This window comes from Sinohyriopsis cumingii, chromosome 5 (genome assembly GCF_028554795.1).
Source record: "Sinohyriopsis cumingii isolate HCF-2022 chromosome 5, ASM2855479v2, whole genome shotgun sequence".
NCBI classification, from domain to species: domain Eukaryota; kingdom Metazoa; phylum Mollusca; class Bivalvia; order Unionida; family Unionidae; genus Sinohyriopsis; species Sinohyriopsis cumingii.
The window spans coordinates 93,155,130-93,175,454 of NC_142965.1; the positions used below are offsets into that span (position 1 = coordinate 93,155,130).

The 20,325-nt window shown below is 41.3% G+C and overlaps 1 protein-coding gene across 2 annotated transcripts in view; it reads right to left on the reverse strand.

The window, feature by feature from the left end:
- The window catches only part of LOC149799774 (uncharacterized), a 40,212-nt gene extending 25,045 nt beyond the window's left edge, over positions 1–15,167 (reverse strand). Inside the window, exon 1 of one of the 2 annotated variants that reach the window (XM_089959162.1) lies at positions 14,974–15,167. In XM_089959162.1, the coding sequence (XP_089815288.1) occupies positions 14,974–15,043 (70 nt within the window). In that variant the 5' untranslated portion in view covers positions 15,044–15,167. The remainder of the gene's footprint in view (positions 1–14,973) is intronic. The other variant, XM_089959161.1, reaches the window with a different exon arrangement.
- Positions 15,168–20,325: the final 5,158 nt, after the last annotated feature.

Here is a 20,325-nt window from a genome sequence, read left to right on the forward strand (position 1 = left end):
ATTATTTGATGTTTTACTGTATACTCGTTAAGTTTTTTTTGAGAACACGATGATATCTTTCTAGTGATTGCGTTGGCGACTCCAGCAATTGTTGTCGCCGCGGAGATAGCGATTGGAACAGCGATCGGGGCCATCATGGTCACCGTGGATAAAATGACACCGGTACCAGCTACTAAACCGGACACCGAGTACACGGCCACGTCGATGGCGGTTATTTTTCGGCGGTATTTTTTGATTTTTGCGCGGTATTGTTCGGAAAGCGTTTTCAAGTTCGCGGAGAATTCTTTTGCGGTATCGAATCGATATTGATGTGACGTCGGTGATACCTCCGATTCAATTACCTTGGTGGTCATTTTTATTTTAAGAGAGTTAGTGTTTTCAATTACTTACTTAGATCCACTACAAATTCCACATACCATGTGATGTTTGTCCTAAATAGACCGCTATCAACGGCTCTAATTACAAACCGTTCGGTTGCATTTTTGTCAACGATTGTTGATATTGTATTGTTAAACCCGGATGAACTCGACGATGATATACTGAACTGCATCGCTGAAATCAACGTCAATCGATAAATGCCCTTAACAGTTGCGGTGATATTTACTGTATTATGCGTAGGAGTCCAATCGAATGATCCATGCCGAATTGTGTATACTGTGTTGATGGCGTTCTCATGAGGGATTTTTATTTTTTCGAGTTGCTCTGTCATTCTAGGTAGTCTGTCTTTAATCGCTTCAACATCAGTTTTGATCGTTCCTATTTCCCGTGTATTCTCGGTTATACTTTTTCTGTTTGCTGCAACATCAAGTTTGATTGTTCCTATTTCATATGCATGCGCGTCTATACTTTTTTTGTTCGCTGCAACATCAGTTTTGATTATTCCTATTCCCCGCCAATACGCGTCTATATTATTTTTGTTCGCTTCAACATTAGTTTTGAGCGTTACTATTTCCCCTTTATACGCGTCTACATTTTTTTTGTCCGCTTCAACATTAGTTTTGAGCGTTACTATTTCCTGTGTATGCACGTCTACATTTTTTTTGTTTGCTTCAACATCAGTTTTGATTGTTTCTATTTCCCGTGTATTCTCGGTTATACTTTTTTTGTTCGCTGCAACATCAAGTTTGATTGTTCCTATTTCCCCTGTATACGCGTCTATATTCCTTTTGTTCGCTGCAACCTTAGTAATGAGTGTATTTATTTCCTGTGTATGCGCGTCTACATTTTTTCCGTTCGCTTCAACATCAGTTTTGACTGTTCCTATTTCCATTTCATGCGCGTTTATACTAGTTCTGATCGCTGCAACATCAGTTCTGATTGTTTCTATTCTCCGTTCATGCGCGATTATATTATTCTTGTTCGCTGCAACATCAGTTTTGATCGTTCCTATTCTCCGTTCATGCACGTCTATACTTTTTTTGTTCGCTGCAACATCAGTTTTGACTGTTTCTATTTCCCCTGTATGCACGTCTATACTTTTTTTGTTCGCTGCAACATCAGTTTTGACTGTTTCTATTTCCCCTGTATGCACGTCTATACTTTTTTTGTTCGCTGCAACATCAGTTTTGACTGTTTCTATTTCCCCTCCATACGCGTCTATACTTTTTTTGTTCGCTGCAACATCAGTTTTGACTGTTTTTATTTCCCCTCCATACGCGTCTATACTTTTTTGTTCGCTGCAACATCAGTTTTGATTGTTTTTATTTCCCCTCCATACGCGTCTATACTTTTTTTGTTCGCTGCAACATCAGTTTTGATTGTTTTTATTTCCCCTGTATGCGCGTCTATATTCCCTTTGTTCGCTTCAACATCAGTTTTGATTGTTTTTATTTCCCCTGTATGCGCGTCTATATTCCCTTTGTTCGCTGCAACATCAGTTTTGATTGTTTTTATTTCCCCTGTATGCGCGTCCATATTCCCTTTGTTCGCTGCAACATCAGTTTTGATTGTTCTTATTTCCTGTCCATACGCAGTGATATCATTTATAGTTGTTGTAATTTCATCCAGCTTGGTATTTTTTTGACCAAAGAATTTATTAAAGTTGTCATCGATCCTGTTAACATTTTTTCGTAACGTGTAAAATTGGCCCGACAGCGTTGTAAACTCCGAAATAGTATTTTTTATTGTTGTAATATTCGGTTCGGTTACCGTCGGGGTCCCAAAAAAACTAGCGGTAGTGAGTTGTACATCGGTGACAGATTTTTTCACCTCGGTGACAGATTTTTTCACCTGCGCGTCAAGTTCGGTCACGGATCTATCCAACCTTATAAAACCGTCTTGGACTAATGTTACCCTATTCGTTATCGTCGATAGATGTTCACCCGGTTTGAGTCGTCCGTCGCTGGTATACAGCGCGATAGTGTTCTCTGCGGCATCACGCTGTCGTATTAAAACATCGTCGAGTGACACATTACTGGATTTTAATTTACCCTGGCGGTCTTGAAATACAACTATTTCACCTGGGTCAACACTGGTTAGATTTAACGTATCGGCGATTTCATCCTCGATTAGTTTTTTATGTCATCGGTGGCGGGCGTTTTCGTGGATTCTTTCAGCGCCGAGATAGGTCGTCCCCAAATATCAATCATCGTTATTGTAAAAAAAAAACGGTGTTTTTAATTAACCCGCCGGGCCTCTACGACCCCACTAGTGTATTCGTTTACAACCACATGAGGTGGTTTCCGAGATGATGAAATCGCCACGAGTACGTTCAATACCTCACGGCCACATATCGGTGGGTCACTTAATTGCTGTGTTGGCAGCGTGGAATAAAAAACCGGGGCTGAACACGCCCGGATATACCGCATGAACTCGTTCGGCGGGGCTAACCCGTATGAATCAAAATAGACGATCGCACGCGGATCAATCGCGTACGCAACCCAATGAGTTTCCGCTCCGGAGGATTTATCGAGGTTAATTATGCCGGTTTCAATATTCCTTGGTGCCGCCGGTAATTGATCCCTCATAAAAACACCTCTGAAGTTTTTTATCGCTAACACGTCGGCGGCATCTATTAAATCAAAATTAGACATAGGAGTCATTGACTCTTGCGTTAATAAACGGTTCCCGGTAGTCTTAGACCCTTTCCCGAGTACCATGAATACGGGGTTCCCGGTAGTCTTAGACCCTTTCCGGCCACGGATCGTCCTTGTTTCTTTTTTTTATAGCCTCTTCCGGTTGCCTTCTTCAATGCCATCCCCGTCGCGGTACCAACGGCCCCCAACGCCGCCGCCTTAGCCACTGCTGGTGCGGCCGCGGCAATCAACGCTGGAATCGCAGCTAACAGCGGAAATATCCCACCGGTCTTTTCCATGTCTTTGATCGCTGCGGCTGAAAAAGTTATTTGAACACCCTTTTTATTCTTCATTGCATCATTGAAATGTTTTATTTGACGCGCCGTCAACGATATTTTATGATTACCACCTGCCATCTGCGACGACTTTAGCGTTACTGTGGTCCCGCATTGTTTAGCCGACTTTGATCGTAATTTCTTGACTTGACCATCAGTTAGTGTAACGCCGACAACACTATACGACATTTTATTGTAAACGCGTTTGTGTTTTCAATTACATGTTTTCCACTGGCGCATCAACGATTCTCATTCGTCCACCAACACCTTCTAGCAGCATTGATTTATCGCTGAGAATGACAGCAACCGCTCTATAATCGGCACCACCCGGGGCTATACGAGCTCGGAAGTGTATATCAACGACGGATTGTCTCGTTAAATCAAGATGTTCCAACGAAAAATAATAAATCGGATACAGGTTTTTAAAATCAAGTTGTGATATTTGCAAACCAGTGTCGACGTTTTGATCACGACCCATATATGACAGCAATCGATGGTACACATGTGCAATATGGTTGTCGCCGTAATCAAGCTGTATATCCTCGGATGGTTCCTGTTGTCCGTTTATTCTCAGCGAAACATCCCTGACTCCTAATTGATCAAATATCATATGGCTGCGTTCTTGATTACCCAATCGATTCATATTCTGTAGCGCTATAAATATATGACGCGGGGCTGAAACACCCTGTTTTGATGCCAAGTGCCATGTAAATGTATCAGCGACATTATCCTCTTTAGCATCAGTTGTTACCGCTAGCCAACTCAACAACGATTTCCCCCCCCCCGTTCCATAAATGATAACAATCGTGCTTCCGTGGTAACTGATGGAGTCAACACCGGCATCCACAATGCTATTTTAGTTAAAACGACTTTACCGTTAGTGACGCCAGCAGCACGCCATATTGCATTGTTATCATCGCCCCTTCGCATTAGCGCGATTGTATGCTTAGCCCCATAGATAACTTTTCTGACATTTCTGCAAAATCCGAATATGTGATGGAGTGGAATCGCGCATGAAAACTGTCGGCGTGGTCCTTGCAACATCCCTACTCGTGTTGCGAATCCTAGATTGAAATCACTGTTAACACTTCTTATAATAGTGAAATCAGCGCCTGGTCTTGTCCTGCGGTCTGGGTTGGCTGCTTCAGCCTGTGGGTCAACTGCGTTATCTCTTGCCGTCAGCAAGTTAATGTACTGAAGGTGGTCAGCGTTATTAGTGGTGTCCTTTGCGAACATCATAGATGGGCCCGCCGATCTTGTATAATCATCCGAGTATCTTGCTAACCCAATTATCGTCGTTGCAACATCAACCTCGCGTTCTATTGATTCAATTTCTCGCCCGTCAATAAGATATCTGGCACTCTCAAATAACGCCATGATACCGTTGTTGACAAAACCAACTCGAACACGATGGTCATCTGCGTACGGTGTATTAGCGGCAACATTTGTCACGAGTTCCCCCTCGATTTCGATAAACGCTTCACACTGCAAAAAGTATTTACTGGTATCTTGGACTTGAAGTTCAATTCGCGATCGTAGGTCGGCTTGTGGTGGTTGATAGGAATAAAATTGATAATCACGGACAGAATCATCCCTGCGCACTGGGGCGTCCATATCAAACGCGGGATCAGCGGTTCGCGCAAACATTTTATTATTTATCATGTTGATGTTTTCAATTGCAATTCATCAACGTCGCTTTCGTCGTAAATTCTTTGAATTTTGTTTAAGACCACTTCCCGCTATCGCGTTCATGAGCGCGTTGGTTGTTGCATCAGTGGATGACTGAGCCGCCAACGACTCTAGTTTTTTTTCCACCGCGTTATTTATTACTTTACTGACATTTGCAGGCATCACTGTTGTTGATGGCAGCGGCGGCGGTTTCTGTTTTTTTCTTCTCACCAACGACATTAGTTTGTCCTTTGCTGCAGAAAACGCCTTTCCGGCAACATCTCCAATAGCACTAATACCCCTATCACGAATAACATCAATAGCCTTCATTCCTAATTGTTTGGCTAACGGCGCTACTTTTGGGGCCATTCTTGTAAATAACCCCGCAATGGTGCTACCGAGACCATCTCCATAGTACGCGCGGTAAACAGGCAATCGCGAGTTTACCACGTAAACGAGTACTGGTTTATCATGGTTGTAGTGTATGATCATCTTTATTATAAAAACACCAGTTTTCCAATTAATCATCCACGAGCTCGTCTATGAGCGTTCGATATGCATTAATGTCCATGATACCGCCTGCAAATAACCGCCTGCAAATATCAGCGGCCTCATTGATTATTTCCGGAGAGTTATTTCCGGCTCGTTTTCCTCCGATTAGTACTTCCAGCCGTGATATATCACTGAGAACACTACCAGGACAAGCGTTTTCAACCACACCGCTGTATCCTTTTCCTTTTTTTGGTTTTATATTTTTTACTTTCTCGAGGAATGCTTTGTAATTGGGATCACCACGACGTGGTAGTTCGTCTTTATATCTACTTGCTAAATACACTATTCTTGCCCAGTTCTCCGTCGAGGTTATTTTTTTCTTGTAACCTTCATTGATATGCTCATCTCGAAGGCTCTTAGGTGATGTTGTAACAACAAAATTAATCAATTCTTCATCGCTGTCGATGGCTCTAATTTTATCTATTGTGTCCTTTTTAAGTATATTACGGGGTATATTCTCCCCCCCCCCCGGTATTTCTTCCGGTATTCCTTCCGGTATTTCTTCCGGTATTTCTTCTTCTGGTTCTCTTGCAGTAGCACCTAGTTCTTCTTCATCGGCAATTGTAACATAAGGTTCTTGTGGTTCGGTTATAGCGAGTGGTGGCGGCCTCCGTGTTGTAGCAACCGCTATTTTCGCAGGAAGTGTTTCCAGAGACTCTTTTGTTTGTTCGGTCTGAGCCGCTATCTTTTCAAGCGCACCGAGGACGGGCACAGTTGCGCTTTTTACCGGGGCAAAGAGTTGTTCGCTTCCAACAGCAAAATCAGTTTGTAGTTGTTGCCACGTTTGAAGTTGTTTTCGGACCCTGTCTCGTAACGGTATGAACTTTTTAAGCGCTGCTAGCCGCTCTCTGGCTAGCCGAGTAGTAAGTGATTCACCTACCATTATTGCAAATTGCTCCGCAATTTCTAATTTCCCGCCGAGTGTGGCGAGAATATGACCTATCGGGGGGGGGGGGGGGAATATGTATACATTTAATGTACCATCGGGGGCTCCACGGAGTTTTCGTCTATGATCCTTCTAATGTTTTTGATCTTACTAGAAATCTCCCGGCGTCGTTCATAAACACGTCCAAGTTTTTTTCGTATTATTTCAACGGCAGTGAATAGTCCAATGAATGCATTTACGTCATTGTGGTACAGGTTTTCATTAATCGTATGTTGTAATCGTTTTATAAAAGCGTACTCGCGGGCCAGGGTAAAACGCCCCCGTTTCAATTGTTCGTTAATAATCTCATAATCGGATAATATTTTTTCGCTGTTGAGACCATCGGATAATTCAATTCCTTGATTTTTTAATTTTGAAATCTCGGTTAATATATTATTGATGTCTTCGATATTCATATTCTTATAAAACATCTTATTTTTAAATAATAAAAAAAATATTTTACAAAATGAACCCTGCGTATCAATCCCGAGGTGTGTTATTTAGTATGAAGTATTACAGACAATTCGTCATGGTGACCTTGTCACTCGCTGATATAATCGGAGGGTTTATTTATGTACGAAAATCGAATTCTGTGTCCATTTTTACCTGATAAAGCTGTTTGATATACTCGTTCTGCAACAAATCGTACTGAGGCCCTACAAATGTCGAAATATTTTCCTGCCGCATTTATAGAGTGAAATGTTTTTTCCTCGTGCGTTATTGTATCAAACGATTTGACACCCCTTGCTTGCTTTGAGCATTTACCAGTTTGGCCTTTTTTGCTATTTTCGCTCTGAGAGATAGCTTGCAGGTTTATAAGAGAATTATTTTGAGGGCATCCATCAATATGATCAATAACGAGACCGTCCTCGATTGGTCCGTTAAACGCTTCGTATACCACCCTGTGAACAAGATAAATTTTCCCCCCGGCACCAAACACCAAATACCCGTGATTATTTACGGTACCAACCGGCTTCTTCAGTCTGCGGTTTCGAACAACGCCGTCGCGAGATGCCTCGTAATTAGCGAGCACAGGGTGAGGTCTGAACTCTTGGTCCATTTGTATAATAATACTACTTGTCTAATTCATTATTTGGTTTAATTATAAACCTTTCAATGTAGTCTTGAGGAGTTTTGATGATTTTGTCCTTGACGGAGTCAGCGGTGGGGTCAATGACGGCATTTTTATTCGTTTGTCATAATAGCGTTTTAGTTCCCTGTATCGCTTTCCGCCACAATTGATACACAACTGCGATTTCCCTATTACACCGACATGGCAAACCAAGCACGGGAGGGGGCCAAGAGAACCATTACGAACGCCTTGTAAATGATATCCGCAGAATTCACCTCTACATGATTTATTGCACGGGGTTGTCGACCCAATCATCAACCATTTGCAGTGATTCATTATACTATATTCTTTAATTTAAATACTTGTTTTAATTATACGGAGGAGGAGTTTAAGAAATTAGCAGCAATTAAGCCCTGGAAAAATATTAGGTTTAATCTCGATAGAGCCCTCAAGGACGCACCAAAAGCGTTAATAAACGATAGAACCCTGTTGAACAAAATACGCGATTGTATCAATGAATTCAAGCGTGATGGTGCATCTCATAGTTGGTCAACATTTCGAATTGATGGCGTTGTTGATGCTACCATGAACGACAACCGCGCAGCAACGATAATATCACAACTTGACGGTAAAAAGTATTTCTTCAGAGTAAAATTCATTGTCCGGGTGGAATCAGGTAATTGGATCATACGTGATAAATTTGAACCAGTTCTCAGCGACAAGAAAACAGTTATTGTTAGCCGCGACTCCAAGCCGGGGTTGTTAACCGGAATTGACAGACCATACTATGAACGGGCGTATCCTGAAGCAGCAGTTGTTTATGGAATATACCCGTTAAATAAGAAACCTGATATCGGAAAACTAGCGCCGATGAAACAGTCAACGGGGATAAATTGTGTAGCAGAACGAATAATAGAGCATTTTACAAATGCATGTCGAGGAAACAAATTGACTGATTTACGACGTAGCAAAATCAACCAGTGGGAGGAGACAGTGCGCGAGCGAGGAGCGACCATCAGCGACATAGCGAGATTAGAAACGTCGTTGAGATTTCCAATAACCGTTACAACGATAACCGGTGAAGTATTACACGAATCAAAGTACAAATCAAAGGGAGCCCCAATTAAAATTATTGATCATAACGAACACGCGTGGACGCCCGCGATCACAGTATTTCCACGGGATAGAACAGTAAAGTATATCCCGGGGGAATTTATACAGGATGGTTTTCTCGCGGAGAGGAAACTATTTGATGCTATTGCTTGTTTGCGTAAAGACGACCCTGTGTCAGTGTGGTTACTTCGCAGCGCTGAAAACGATGCGGATACCTTTGATCAGTTTGTAAGACCAAACGGTGAATTATATCGCACTGAAGCGTTTCACAACAAGATGAAAAAAACCGCCATGGAATTTGGAGAGCATGATGAACAACTGCTAACAAATTGTTTTACGATTCCATCGGTTGCGGCTCATGTTGCAGCAAAGAAAAATGCGTGCAGTCCAACACGCAAGGAATTTCTACCGGATGTACAATCCAGTTGTTTGGAATACTATCACGGTGGACTATGGAACACTGAATACAACCGCGACGCTATGATTTCCGTTGATATGGTTGCCTGTTATCCAGCTAGTTTTCTCGGGTATGGATCCGCCGCTGAGTACTTTAAACGATTTGGACACCCCAGACATGAAATGACTCGTGTTGCTATTAATGGACCACTGCCTGATTTTGATTTAACCGGATTCGCTCGCATAGTATCATTTGAATTCGCAGCAGGACTTCATCGCTGTTGCTATATTTGGATCGGTAGACACATGACTGAAAAGAAGTGGCTGCCAATAGCGCTGCTACGGTATATGGTTGATTGTAAAATGCTAATTTCGTTGATTGTCAGTGACGCGATTATATCATATCGAGCGCAGACTGAAGTCTGGTTACCAGAACCGGAGCGTCTAGATAACATAATTGACGAGTCCAGAAAACACATTGATGCCGACGAGGAATATATCATCGAATGGTCCCAAAAGATATTCAACCAACGAAACCGCGAGGCAAAAGATCTCGGTAGAAAAATAATTGGTAAGTTCACACAAGGTGGAAAAAACTGCGACTACAAACGATATTGCTCACGGCTGATTATAGATGACGCAGAATATGATTTCGTAATCAAGGACGCAGTGGCGAAAAATAGATACGTGAACTGCAAAACAGCTTTCTTGTCCAATGGAACAAGGTTGGGTACAGTTGTTACTTACAGCGACGGAGACAGCCCAGCATATCCACATTTGAGGGCGTCTATGCTGGGTTATGCTTGTATAAATTTATTTTCAATGTTAAATAGATTTCCCGACACCGCAGTTAGAGTTGCGATTGATTCATTTTATATTGACGTAAAGTATAAGGGAAACATAGCCGAGTTTACTAGTCCGGACGAGAGTTGGGGTACATGGAGAATTAAAAATGAAATACGACGCGATTATTCCCCGTCAGCAGATGTCACCGTTGAAAACAATTACCTACGCGGTGATAATCTATCAGAATGGTCTAATGCACCACCGTGTTCTGATCCAATTTGCAGGCACAAAACAGTTTATTTAAGCGGCTGTGGCGGGTCAGGAAAGACGACTCGGGCAATTGAATTATTTCGAACGCGGGCAAGTATAATCGTGCTTACACCAACCCATAGACTAGCGCGAGAGATAAAACAACGAAATGTTGACGCCGTTACTTATCACAGCTTTTTTCGATACAGCGGCGGTGAGTGGACTCCTGATCGAATGGGTGAAAAATTTATTCCTGAGGTTATCATCTGGGATGAGATATGTACTGTTTCGTTAGATGTTTTACAAATGTTTCTTGAGTGGTTGCTGCGCGCGAATACAGCGGTGATAATGTGCGGAGATCATGGCCAACCACCACCATTTGTCGGCGAGGGTCCCCATGATTGGTTAAAGGGTTTTGTGGACTATTATGAAGAAACCGATACTGATTACCGAGCACTTGATGAACAACTGCGCGAGGTTAAAAAATTAATCAGATTACAGCCGGATAGAATTCAATGTGAAATAATCCGCGAGGTGATTCCCGAAACTCCAATGAATGAATTTTGGGAAACATGGAAACCAAACGATTTGATTGTAGCGAGTAGAAAGATAGTCAGAGACACACTTCAGCAAAAGTTGTTTACGTTGCATAAGGAAAAGTTTCCAACGCGCCCAGTGCCGTTATGTTATAGACCCGCGGATACACGGCGGCAAAACATTGAAGTTGAAATTCCAGGCCCGACAGCGTCAGGGACAAAAAAACAAATTCTCGTGCTGAATGATATCGTGCTCGTTGATATCAGCGTCGTCGAGGACGCGCTACGTGCTGATAAATCCCCGTGGACGCTAGGATACGCAACAACAATACATTCCTCGCAGGGACTAACCATCACGGACACAATTGTTTGGATGGTTGATAATCGCATCGAATGGTCAAATCTAGTCTATCTTGCAGTGTCCCGAGTACGGAGGATAAATCAGCTTCGAAGAATTGTTATTGACGAAGCCAGTGACGGAGTCACCAACGACATCATCGATGCAAGCGTCATTGATAGAAAACTCTCGGGTTACCGCCAACAGGATAAAAAAAAACAGCGGCGTTTTGATATTGATGCCGAATTAATAATTGCGTTACGACAACAACAGAATAATCACTGCGCGAGTTGTAATTGTGTAATGCGCTGGCGTTATTCGGATAAAGACGCCCGCCAATTTACCGTGGACAGGATCGATAACAGTCTCGGTCATGTCAAAAACAATGTGAGGTTGACCTGTCTTGAGTGCAATAGACGCAACGGCGCTAGTTAAGACCACGCGGGGGTAATTGAGTATCGTCAGGTATCACTTGTAGTTGCTCGCGTGTAAATCCCCGCTGTGGGGCAGTTGAATCCAGTCTATAGATCGGTGGTCTACCAGTTGATCGTGTTATCGTTGATATGTTATGTGTGGTAACACTCCAGATAGGATCAGTAGCTCTTTTTTTACCGCCTTCAAGCTCTCCTGGTTCATATAGATATCTAACAGTGACATCGCCGAGAATCGGCTTGGAAACGCTATCTATTTTTGATCTTCCGGGTATATACTTTTTTTTAATCGCGTCGCTGGGCTTCATGTTGATTGCTCGGGTAATCTCGTTATTTAACGCTGCAATTACGCCTGGCAACCTTTTGACCCATTCACGAGATCGTTTTTCTTGGATGAATTCTTTTGCGTACTGATATCCAAATAACCGTTCAGCAAGAGTCCGATTGAATCGCTCAACAATTGCCTGATCACGATGTAGCGCAGTATGACCTCGTCGTACCGCGACGCTATGACGTTTCAGCGTTGATAGAACAGCGCCGCGAAATTCACTACCAGGATCAACTTGTAATAGATTTGGCCAGCGCAGAGGACCTCTTCGATAAATCCGCCCAAACGCATCGGCTACTTCAGTTGCTGACTTTGTTTTTAACGGCTCCGCTTGTTTATATCGACTCGCAACATCAACTACGGTTAGCGCGTATTTGTAACCGTTGTCATGCGGCAGAAATAGTATATCAGCCTGATGAACTTCATTAGGTACGCTGACATCAAAGCGCGAGAAGTTGATTTGTTTAGGCGGTGGTAGATAAATTTGCCATATAGCCTGTTTGGATAACCAATTAGCCGCAGTGGCCTTTGTTACCTTTGCAGCGCTTGCAAGCTTACCAATTGCGGCCTTCCCCTTCCAGTATCCTCTCGGAGAATAATAGATGGATTCCATGTTGTTATTATAAACGCTAGCGTTTTCAATTACCAGCGCGAGAAGCTCCGCTTCCAATCATTAATTTACCTTTCATAGCCGATTTTACCAACCATGAGGCCAATTTTTCTTTGACGGATTTATCAGGAATAGCATTTAACGCGTGAATTAATTTTACATCCGCGATATGACGCCGTTGCAGATCGCTACTTTTGTAGTAAGCAACATCATGAGCATGACACGCCTTATCGATAGCGTTTATTGGATACTCACCGGGTTTGGGCTGATTTTGATCATCGAGTCTGATATCTAATCGTGTTCCGGGGCCACAGTAGCTATATCCTGGGAGGTGTTTTTCTCCTGGATACTTTGCCCACGGGGTTCCGGGGAGTTTTGATAACTTGGCTGCGATGTCACCTCCTCGCTTTTTTTTAAAACATCTCCGGGTCTAATAGAAATAAATCTAAATTTATTTATACCGCATTGTACACACTTACCAGTAAGTGCCGATCTGTTATTTCTTGTTGTAGCGGTTGTCATATCATTTGTGCCAGTACACTTCACACAATATAGATCCATAATTTATGTATAGAGATATGAATATAATTGATTTTTCGGCGACTAAAACAAGAGAACCAGTTAAGCATGTTGCAGCGTTACCAAACTCGATCCGGATGATTATCATCGGACCATCTGGATCCGGCAAGACGCAATTGTTACTTAATTTAATAATGAGATGGATGAAGTGGGACAAGTTGTATTTAATCGCCCCTAGCGTAGATGATCAACGATGCTACGAGGTGTTGAAAGATTTTAACGAGAATGCATCAGCGATCGCTTAAAAAAATGTTATTGAGTTTATTACAGATATCAATGATGCACCAGGTATCGATGATATTGATGGCGACGTTAACAATTTAGTCGTGTACGATGATGTTATGTTAGACAATCAAAAAAACCCAGCTAGGATATTTTCCAGAGGCAGGCATAAAAACACTGACGTGATATATGTCACTCAACGATACACTCAGATTCCAAAAGTAATTAGAGACAACTGTAATATCCTTGCTGTGTTCAACGGCGTTGATACACACACGCTACGAAATATTTGGCAAACATGGTGCGGCGGTGACATGGACTTTAATGTTTTTCGAAACTTTTTTAGTCATGCTCAGTCGACCCCACATGGATTTGTAACGATAAATTTACATGATCCTCGGACACGATATCGTATCGGATTTGACCAAATATTCGGTTAGTTGTAAATAATTTTCATTGTAAATAGCCACTTAGCAGCAGGGAGGGCGATGACATCGACGCGGTCGTCGCGCTTTTTTACCGGACGCTGACAACGCTGGGATCGGCGCGCAGAAAGTATTAATTAAACCAAATGACGATTGGACGATCCCCCCGACGACGACGTCGTTTTTTTTTTACCGGGCGCTGACGATGCTGGATCCGCTGAGTGCAGAAAGTATTAATTAAACCAAATGACGATTGGACAAAATGTCCGATTCGCCCTCCCTGCTGCTTAGATAGACCTTCTTGAACCTAAGTTTTCTTCCTGTTAGCCATGTTGTGTTATTGTTTGTTTGGGGATGACGCTTACCTAAGGCTACTATGAATACCCGGAATGCCTGAAATGACTCATTATTCCCCCCACAATGTTAGGGGAACGATTATGTCATTATAAATAATTATCAATTATGCTGCATAAAATAAATTGATTATTTTAGTGTCCTTCTTCTATTGTGTCTGAACTGATTAAGAATGGCCCAAGGCCTTTAAATCGTGATAAACTCTACGTACAAATGAGAGGGGGCCCCGAGTGGCCTAGTGATCTAAAGGGCTCTCCGTTACGGATCACTGCCATCTCACCTGTCTGCCTGGGTTCGAGTCTCGGATTCGGCCAATGTGGGTATGTGAGAAAGCTTGCCAGTAGCTTCTCGTGGGTCGGTGGTTCTTCCTCCACCATTAATACTGGCCGCCATGTATAGCCTATCGTGTGCTGAAAAATGACGCTAAACCCCACAAAACAACAACAACAACGTACATATTGAAAACTACGACAATATTTCACATAACATCCAGATGTTTAACTCTTTAAAAAAAACACAATTGGTCGTTAGATACAAAAATAATCTAGCCAATATTTTAGAAGGTTACATCGCAGCGCGCCATCTACTCACAACAAATTAAGACAAGGTGTATTAATGTGCCCGTAACCATATATCAATGTCGGATCTAACGAACTATTGTGCCCTTGTGTGTTGTTCTTCTTTTTCCGTGCAGCACCAACGATTGACTTGAAAATACGGATTTAAGTCGCACAGACGAGATAAATATTCCGGTAAGAAAAATAAAACTTTCTAAACGAATAAAAGGCCTAGTTTTTTCTACCTCGTATTGCATACTGCAGGGAAGATAACTGAGGATGGATATTTCATCGATATAAACCTCGTAAGCTAATTTGCAGTGACTTTGGAATTTTAGGCGGCCTTTAACCACCATAAATAAGTTTGGGGTGTGGGCCACGCCTCCCCACCTACCAAATATGACAACTGATTTGAGACATAAAAGTTAAAATTAAATTTTTTGAGACACTGCAGGTAACTAGATTACGGTACAATAATACTTACTCCCAACTGCGAAGATAAATCCCAATAAAACGGTAACTAAGAAGACTCGTTTTGCGGTGACTGGTTTCATTTTCACCGTTTAGGCAATTGCGTATTTCACACCCTGGCAGTAATAACAAATAGCAAACAGTATGATACGATTGGCTGCATACAGCATGTGTGTCAGCGCTTATAATTGTTGGGTGCAATAAGCTTTGGCTAGCTGCGCTGCATTTAAATGAAAACAACCAAAGAGAGCAACCATCCACTAAGAATGGGAGAGCAAGATATAAAACAGTGTATCGAAAGTACAAGAAAGTAGAATACACTGTCAGAGAAATCATTGTTGACTTAACATATGATAAGAATATACATTAGTAATTAATGAGCAGAAAGGAATATATCACTTAGAGATATAAATAATGTTGTACCAAGTACCTATATTTTTTTAAATTAAATTCAACCAGTAAAGGCACACTATTAGTTAAAGATGACACTCTTTTAAATTTAAAGGTCATGATTTGCCCTGTGGTAAAATAATAAAACTATGCTAACAGTTGTAAAGACCAATAATTTAAATCGTGTATTAACTTAAACAAAGGATTGCAGATTTTAGCTTGTAAAACACACTGCATACTAAATTTACTTTAAATTACAGATTATGTGGAATGTCTGATTAAAAGAGCATTCACAATGGACAGGTGTCTCACATGAATGAGGAAAGAGTAAAACGTCTTGTAGATGTACCACCACCATTGTGTAGTCTGTATCAGAGGCTTGGTAAGGATATTGCTACTCAAAGTCTCCTACTCATGCTGAATCGCTGTCAGCCTCATGAAAGCCAGTGTAGTTCAGGTTTTGATCAGGAAAAACAGTGTGGATCCTCTGAACAATACATGATAGAATGATAACCCTCACTTCCTTGCCCAAGAAGTGCCAACACCACCGAACAAATTATCTATATGCTGTTTACCGATGTCTTCTGAAATAATAATTTGAAAATTAAGCTGAAATAAAAGATGCTTTATGCATTAGATCTAATTAGGAAATCAAAAGTTTTAGTAGATAGTTTTAATAGTGGCCCAGTGTGATTTATCATCATTTGGTATATCAACAAAGTTAAATGACTCCAATATAATCTCTCTCTCTTTCTATATATATATATATATATATATATATATATATATATATATATATATATATATATATATATATATATATATATATATATATATATATATATATATATATATATATATATATATATATATATATATATATATATATATATATGAATGCTGCTATCGGGGAAATCACATGCATAACACCAATCATTTGGGGACATTAGCTTTTTAAATGGTTTAAACATAATTATTTAATGTTTGGGTGGCCGCCTTTTCAGTTTTCTAGTTGAACAACAAAATTAAACCGCACTGATACTTTTTTTCATAATATTTCATATATATATATATAAATGTCACCTGATATTTGTCCCCCGATAGTCAAATCCTTTTTGCCCATGCTCATTACCGATCTTTAAGGTACAATGTATATATTATACATATATGTACTAACGATGTCATTGGGAACCTTACTATATACATATCCACCTATTTGGGTACATTCACAAATATATAGAGGGTGTTTGCTTGAAACGAGTGAATAACATATATTTCACAGAGTGGGTGAAAAATTCAGTATTTTCATGAGCTAATATTATTTTTATGTTCTGCGGATGCGTATTGTTTAACAGTTTCTATATCACACTGAAGTAAATTTCTTACTACATCCCCCATGATAATGTCAGCGGTTTACCGTTTTTATTCTGCGCTGTTTTATGTATATTTGCACATAAAAGATCAATAATTACAAAATGTTAATTCCCCATTCAAGGTAAAACAGTAGATAAAACCCAAATGACGAAAAACAAAACTTGTTTATCATTGGTTGGATTTGAACCCCAGTAGTAGTGAATGGGGGCGATTCAGCGTCAATGGGAATTAGCATTAAAAACCACCCTGGGCCTGTTTAGCGTCAATGGGAAATTTAACATTACGAAAACCCCTGGGCCTGTTTAGCGTCAAGGGAATTTAACATGGGGAATAAATCGTGGGCCTGTTTAGCGTCAAGAGGAATTGAACATGGGAATAAATCGTGGGCATGTTTAGCGTCAAGGGAAATTTAACAGGGTGGGCCTGTTGAGCGTCAAGGGAAATGGAACAGGGTCGGGACCCTATTTTACTAAGGTCCCGACCTTATGGGTCTATGGAAATGGAACATGGGAAAATTTAAACAGGGAGGGTCTCTATTTTTTTTCTTTTTTTGTTTTAAAAAAAAATAAAAAATAAAAGGGGTAGGCAATGAAAGTCAAGGTCTTTTCGAGACCTATGAAGGGGCCCTGAAAAGGGCCTTTGGTTTTATGTTAATATACCCTTAATATTAACATAAAGGGCATCTGTGAAATCTTCTTCTTCTCAAGCTGCGCCTGACTGCAGGGCCATATACTAATACTCTCTTGAGGCATCCTTGCCTCTCCACATATCTCCTTCTTATCCACAGGCTGGTGTCTGTCCTGTGGACAACTGTCCACTTGGATCGGACATACATCGGTATGTCCGTCCGGAACATCATGGAAGATACAAGAGTTGATGATTGCACGTCGGTCCACATGTTGGGGGTGCCGAGAACAGGTGAAGGAATGCAGTGAACTGCGCTTATTTATAGGGAGAAGAAGGATTGAAACGGATTGAGTTCGTTGACCAATCCAAACACGCGTTACAAAATTCAGTCAGCCTACGTCCAATCCGAAGAGAGCAGTCTGTGATGTCACATGTCCCATATAGATTCGCTAGCGCCTGTTCGCAGTCAATCCATGCGACAGTTTTTTAACATGACGGAAACTCAGAAAACGATAAATTGGGGTGCACCAGCCGTGGAGACTACCCAAGGGAACCCGGACTTACTTTCAGAAGAGGTGAATTGGGATTGTGACTAAGCCTACCGTGCCATCCTTAGTGATTTCAACCAAATCATCATCAGCAGCAGCAGTACGCACTCCAGAAGTAGGCCTTGGCCGTGGCAAAGGCTTAAGGCAGTTAAAGTTGATTGTTTAAACATTCATACACCAAAAAAGGCCCTTTTCAGGGCCACCCATGTCTCTTGAAAAGAGATAGTCTTTCAATTGCCAACATCCATTAAAACTCAAAAAATAAACACCATTTTACCCCTATAGTACGTGTTTGTGTATGAGTGTGTGAGTGTAGGTTCTTATTTTAAAATCAAAACCCAAAGACACTTACGTTTTATAGATTTTCTATTCTGGTACAAATTTTACAATTCAAATCACAATTCACAATATAACACTTTAAAAAGTTCATAAACTTCTTCTGTCTCACTGTTCACTCTCTCTGTTTTTTAAATTTCTTTACAGTCACAGTCTTTTCCTCCTCTTCATCCTCACTTTCTTCCCTTCTTCTTTTCTTCTCCTTTTTCTTTTTCTTTACCTGTCTCCTTTCTTCCTCTTCTTCTTCTTCCTCTTCTTCTTCTTCGGAATCTCTCTCTTCTTCTGACTCCTCTTGTTTCTTAGGGAAATCTGGAGACCAATGTCCTTTTTCTTGACAATGATAATAGGTATCTTGACTTTTGTCTCTTCTAGCCCCTTTTTTTCTTTCTTGACGGTCGGGACACTCTGAAAACCAATGCCCTTTCTTCTGACATATATAGCAAGTATCTTGACTTTTATCTCGATAGGAGGGTGAGTAGTCCCTCGGCTGGTCTGAAGAAAAATTTTCGGATGACTCCTCGCAAAGCTCTGATGAAAAGTTCGATCTGTGTAGTCTTGTCCATCGTTCTGCTCGGTTTGAGAGTGAAATGAATAGTGGAAGGACAAGACACATGACCTTTATATACGTTGGTCTGCCATGACTATAAAGTAGACCATGGTGTTTAAATTTTAGTCATTTGACGTTTTGCTATCAAGATGAAACGATCCAATTCATTTGAGAAGAAAGAAGAAGAAATTAAGAGGCAGAAACGTGATCTATCGCCTCGTACCAGGGCTGAAGTCTTGGCACAAATTCATGCCAGTGATTTTGAAGAGGACATGAGTGAACCAGAATCCAAACCCAGAGAGTTTTCCTCCAAACAAAGTTCATCACCCTTAGTCAACCCTGAAAAATACTATTCCATTCGAGAGACAGAAAAGCGTCCCTCTAGAAAATTTAGAACCACGGCTTACAAATACACGGTGAAGTTTAAAGATTTTAAGTACGAAGTACCGTTAGAGAAAGTAGAAGGGTTCATCACAGAGATGTGGGATTCTTTGCTCACCTCACTCAAGCGACAATGTCAACCCAAAGAAGACAATCGCTTGAGACTTTCCATACAACACGACGGTTTGAAATCCCCTGTTTGGATCGAGTTTACCAGACCTACAGAATTCACCGCTTCCAAAGTCATGGACAAGATTCAACACGTGCAACAATCTAATGACCAGTTTGACATCACCGATGGAAAAGCCACACTGGATATGACGCGTTCCATACAACACGACGGTTTGAAATCCCCTCTTTGGATCGAGTTTACCAGACCTACAGAATTCACCGCTTCCAAAGTCATGGACAAGATTCAACACGTGCAACAATCTAATGACCAGTTTGACATCACCGATGGAAAAGCCACAATGGATATGACCCACGTCTCTCCTCCTCAAGGGACCGGACAACGCAATAAGGTGTTATTGGTGAACGGTCTTCGCAGCACCAAAAAGAGCCTCGTCCAAATTCACAATTCTCAAGACCATATGTGTTTAGCCAGGGCTATCGTGGTGGGACGAATCTATGCCAATAAAAACAACACGGCAGAATGGAAAAGACCCTGGAAAACTATTCAACAATCGGAACGAGCCAAACAACGAAACGAAGCAGAACTCCTGTTACAACAAGCCGGCTTGCCCAAAGACAAACCCTGTGGCATTCCTGAAATGCAAAAAATGCAAGATGTCCTAACTCCACGCTACACCTTGAAAGTGCGCGGGCCTCTGTTGTTTCGAGGGAAAGACTTTAAGGATGGAAAATACATTCACCTCTATCATCACGATGAACATTTCGATGCCATTACCAGTATCATCGCATTCCTGGGATACAGTTATTACTGTGAGAAATATGACTATGGCTATAACAATCGAGAGCAACACAAGCATTGCGGATCGAAATGCTCAGGATGTTTGGCCTCTCCACCCTGTCTGAACGAAGGGCAAGAACGAATGCATTGTCAAGCTTGTCTCCGCACACATTTGTCAGTCCTACCTGTTACCATCATCATTTGAAAACGCAAGGTTCACAGAAGAAATGCGCTTGTCAACTACTGAGATTG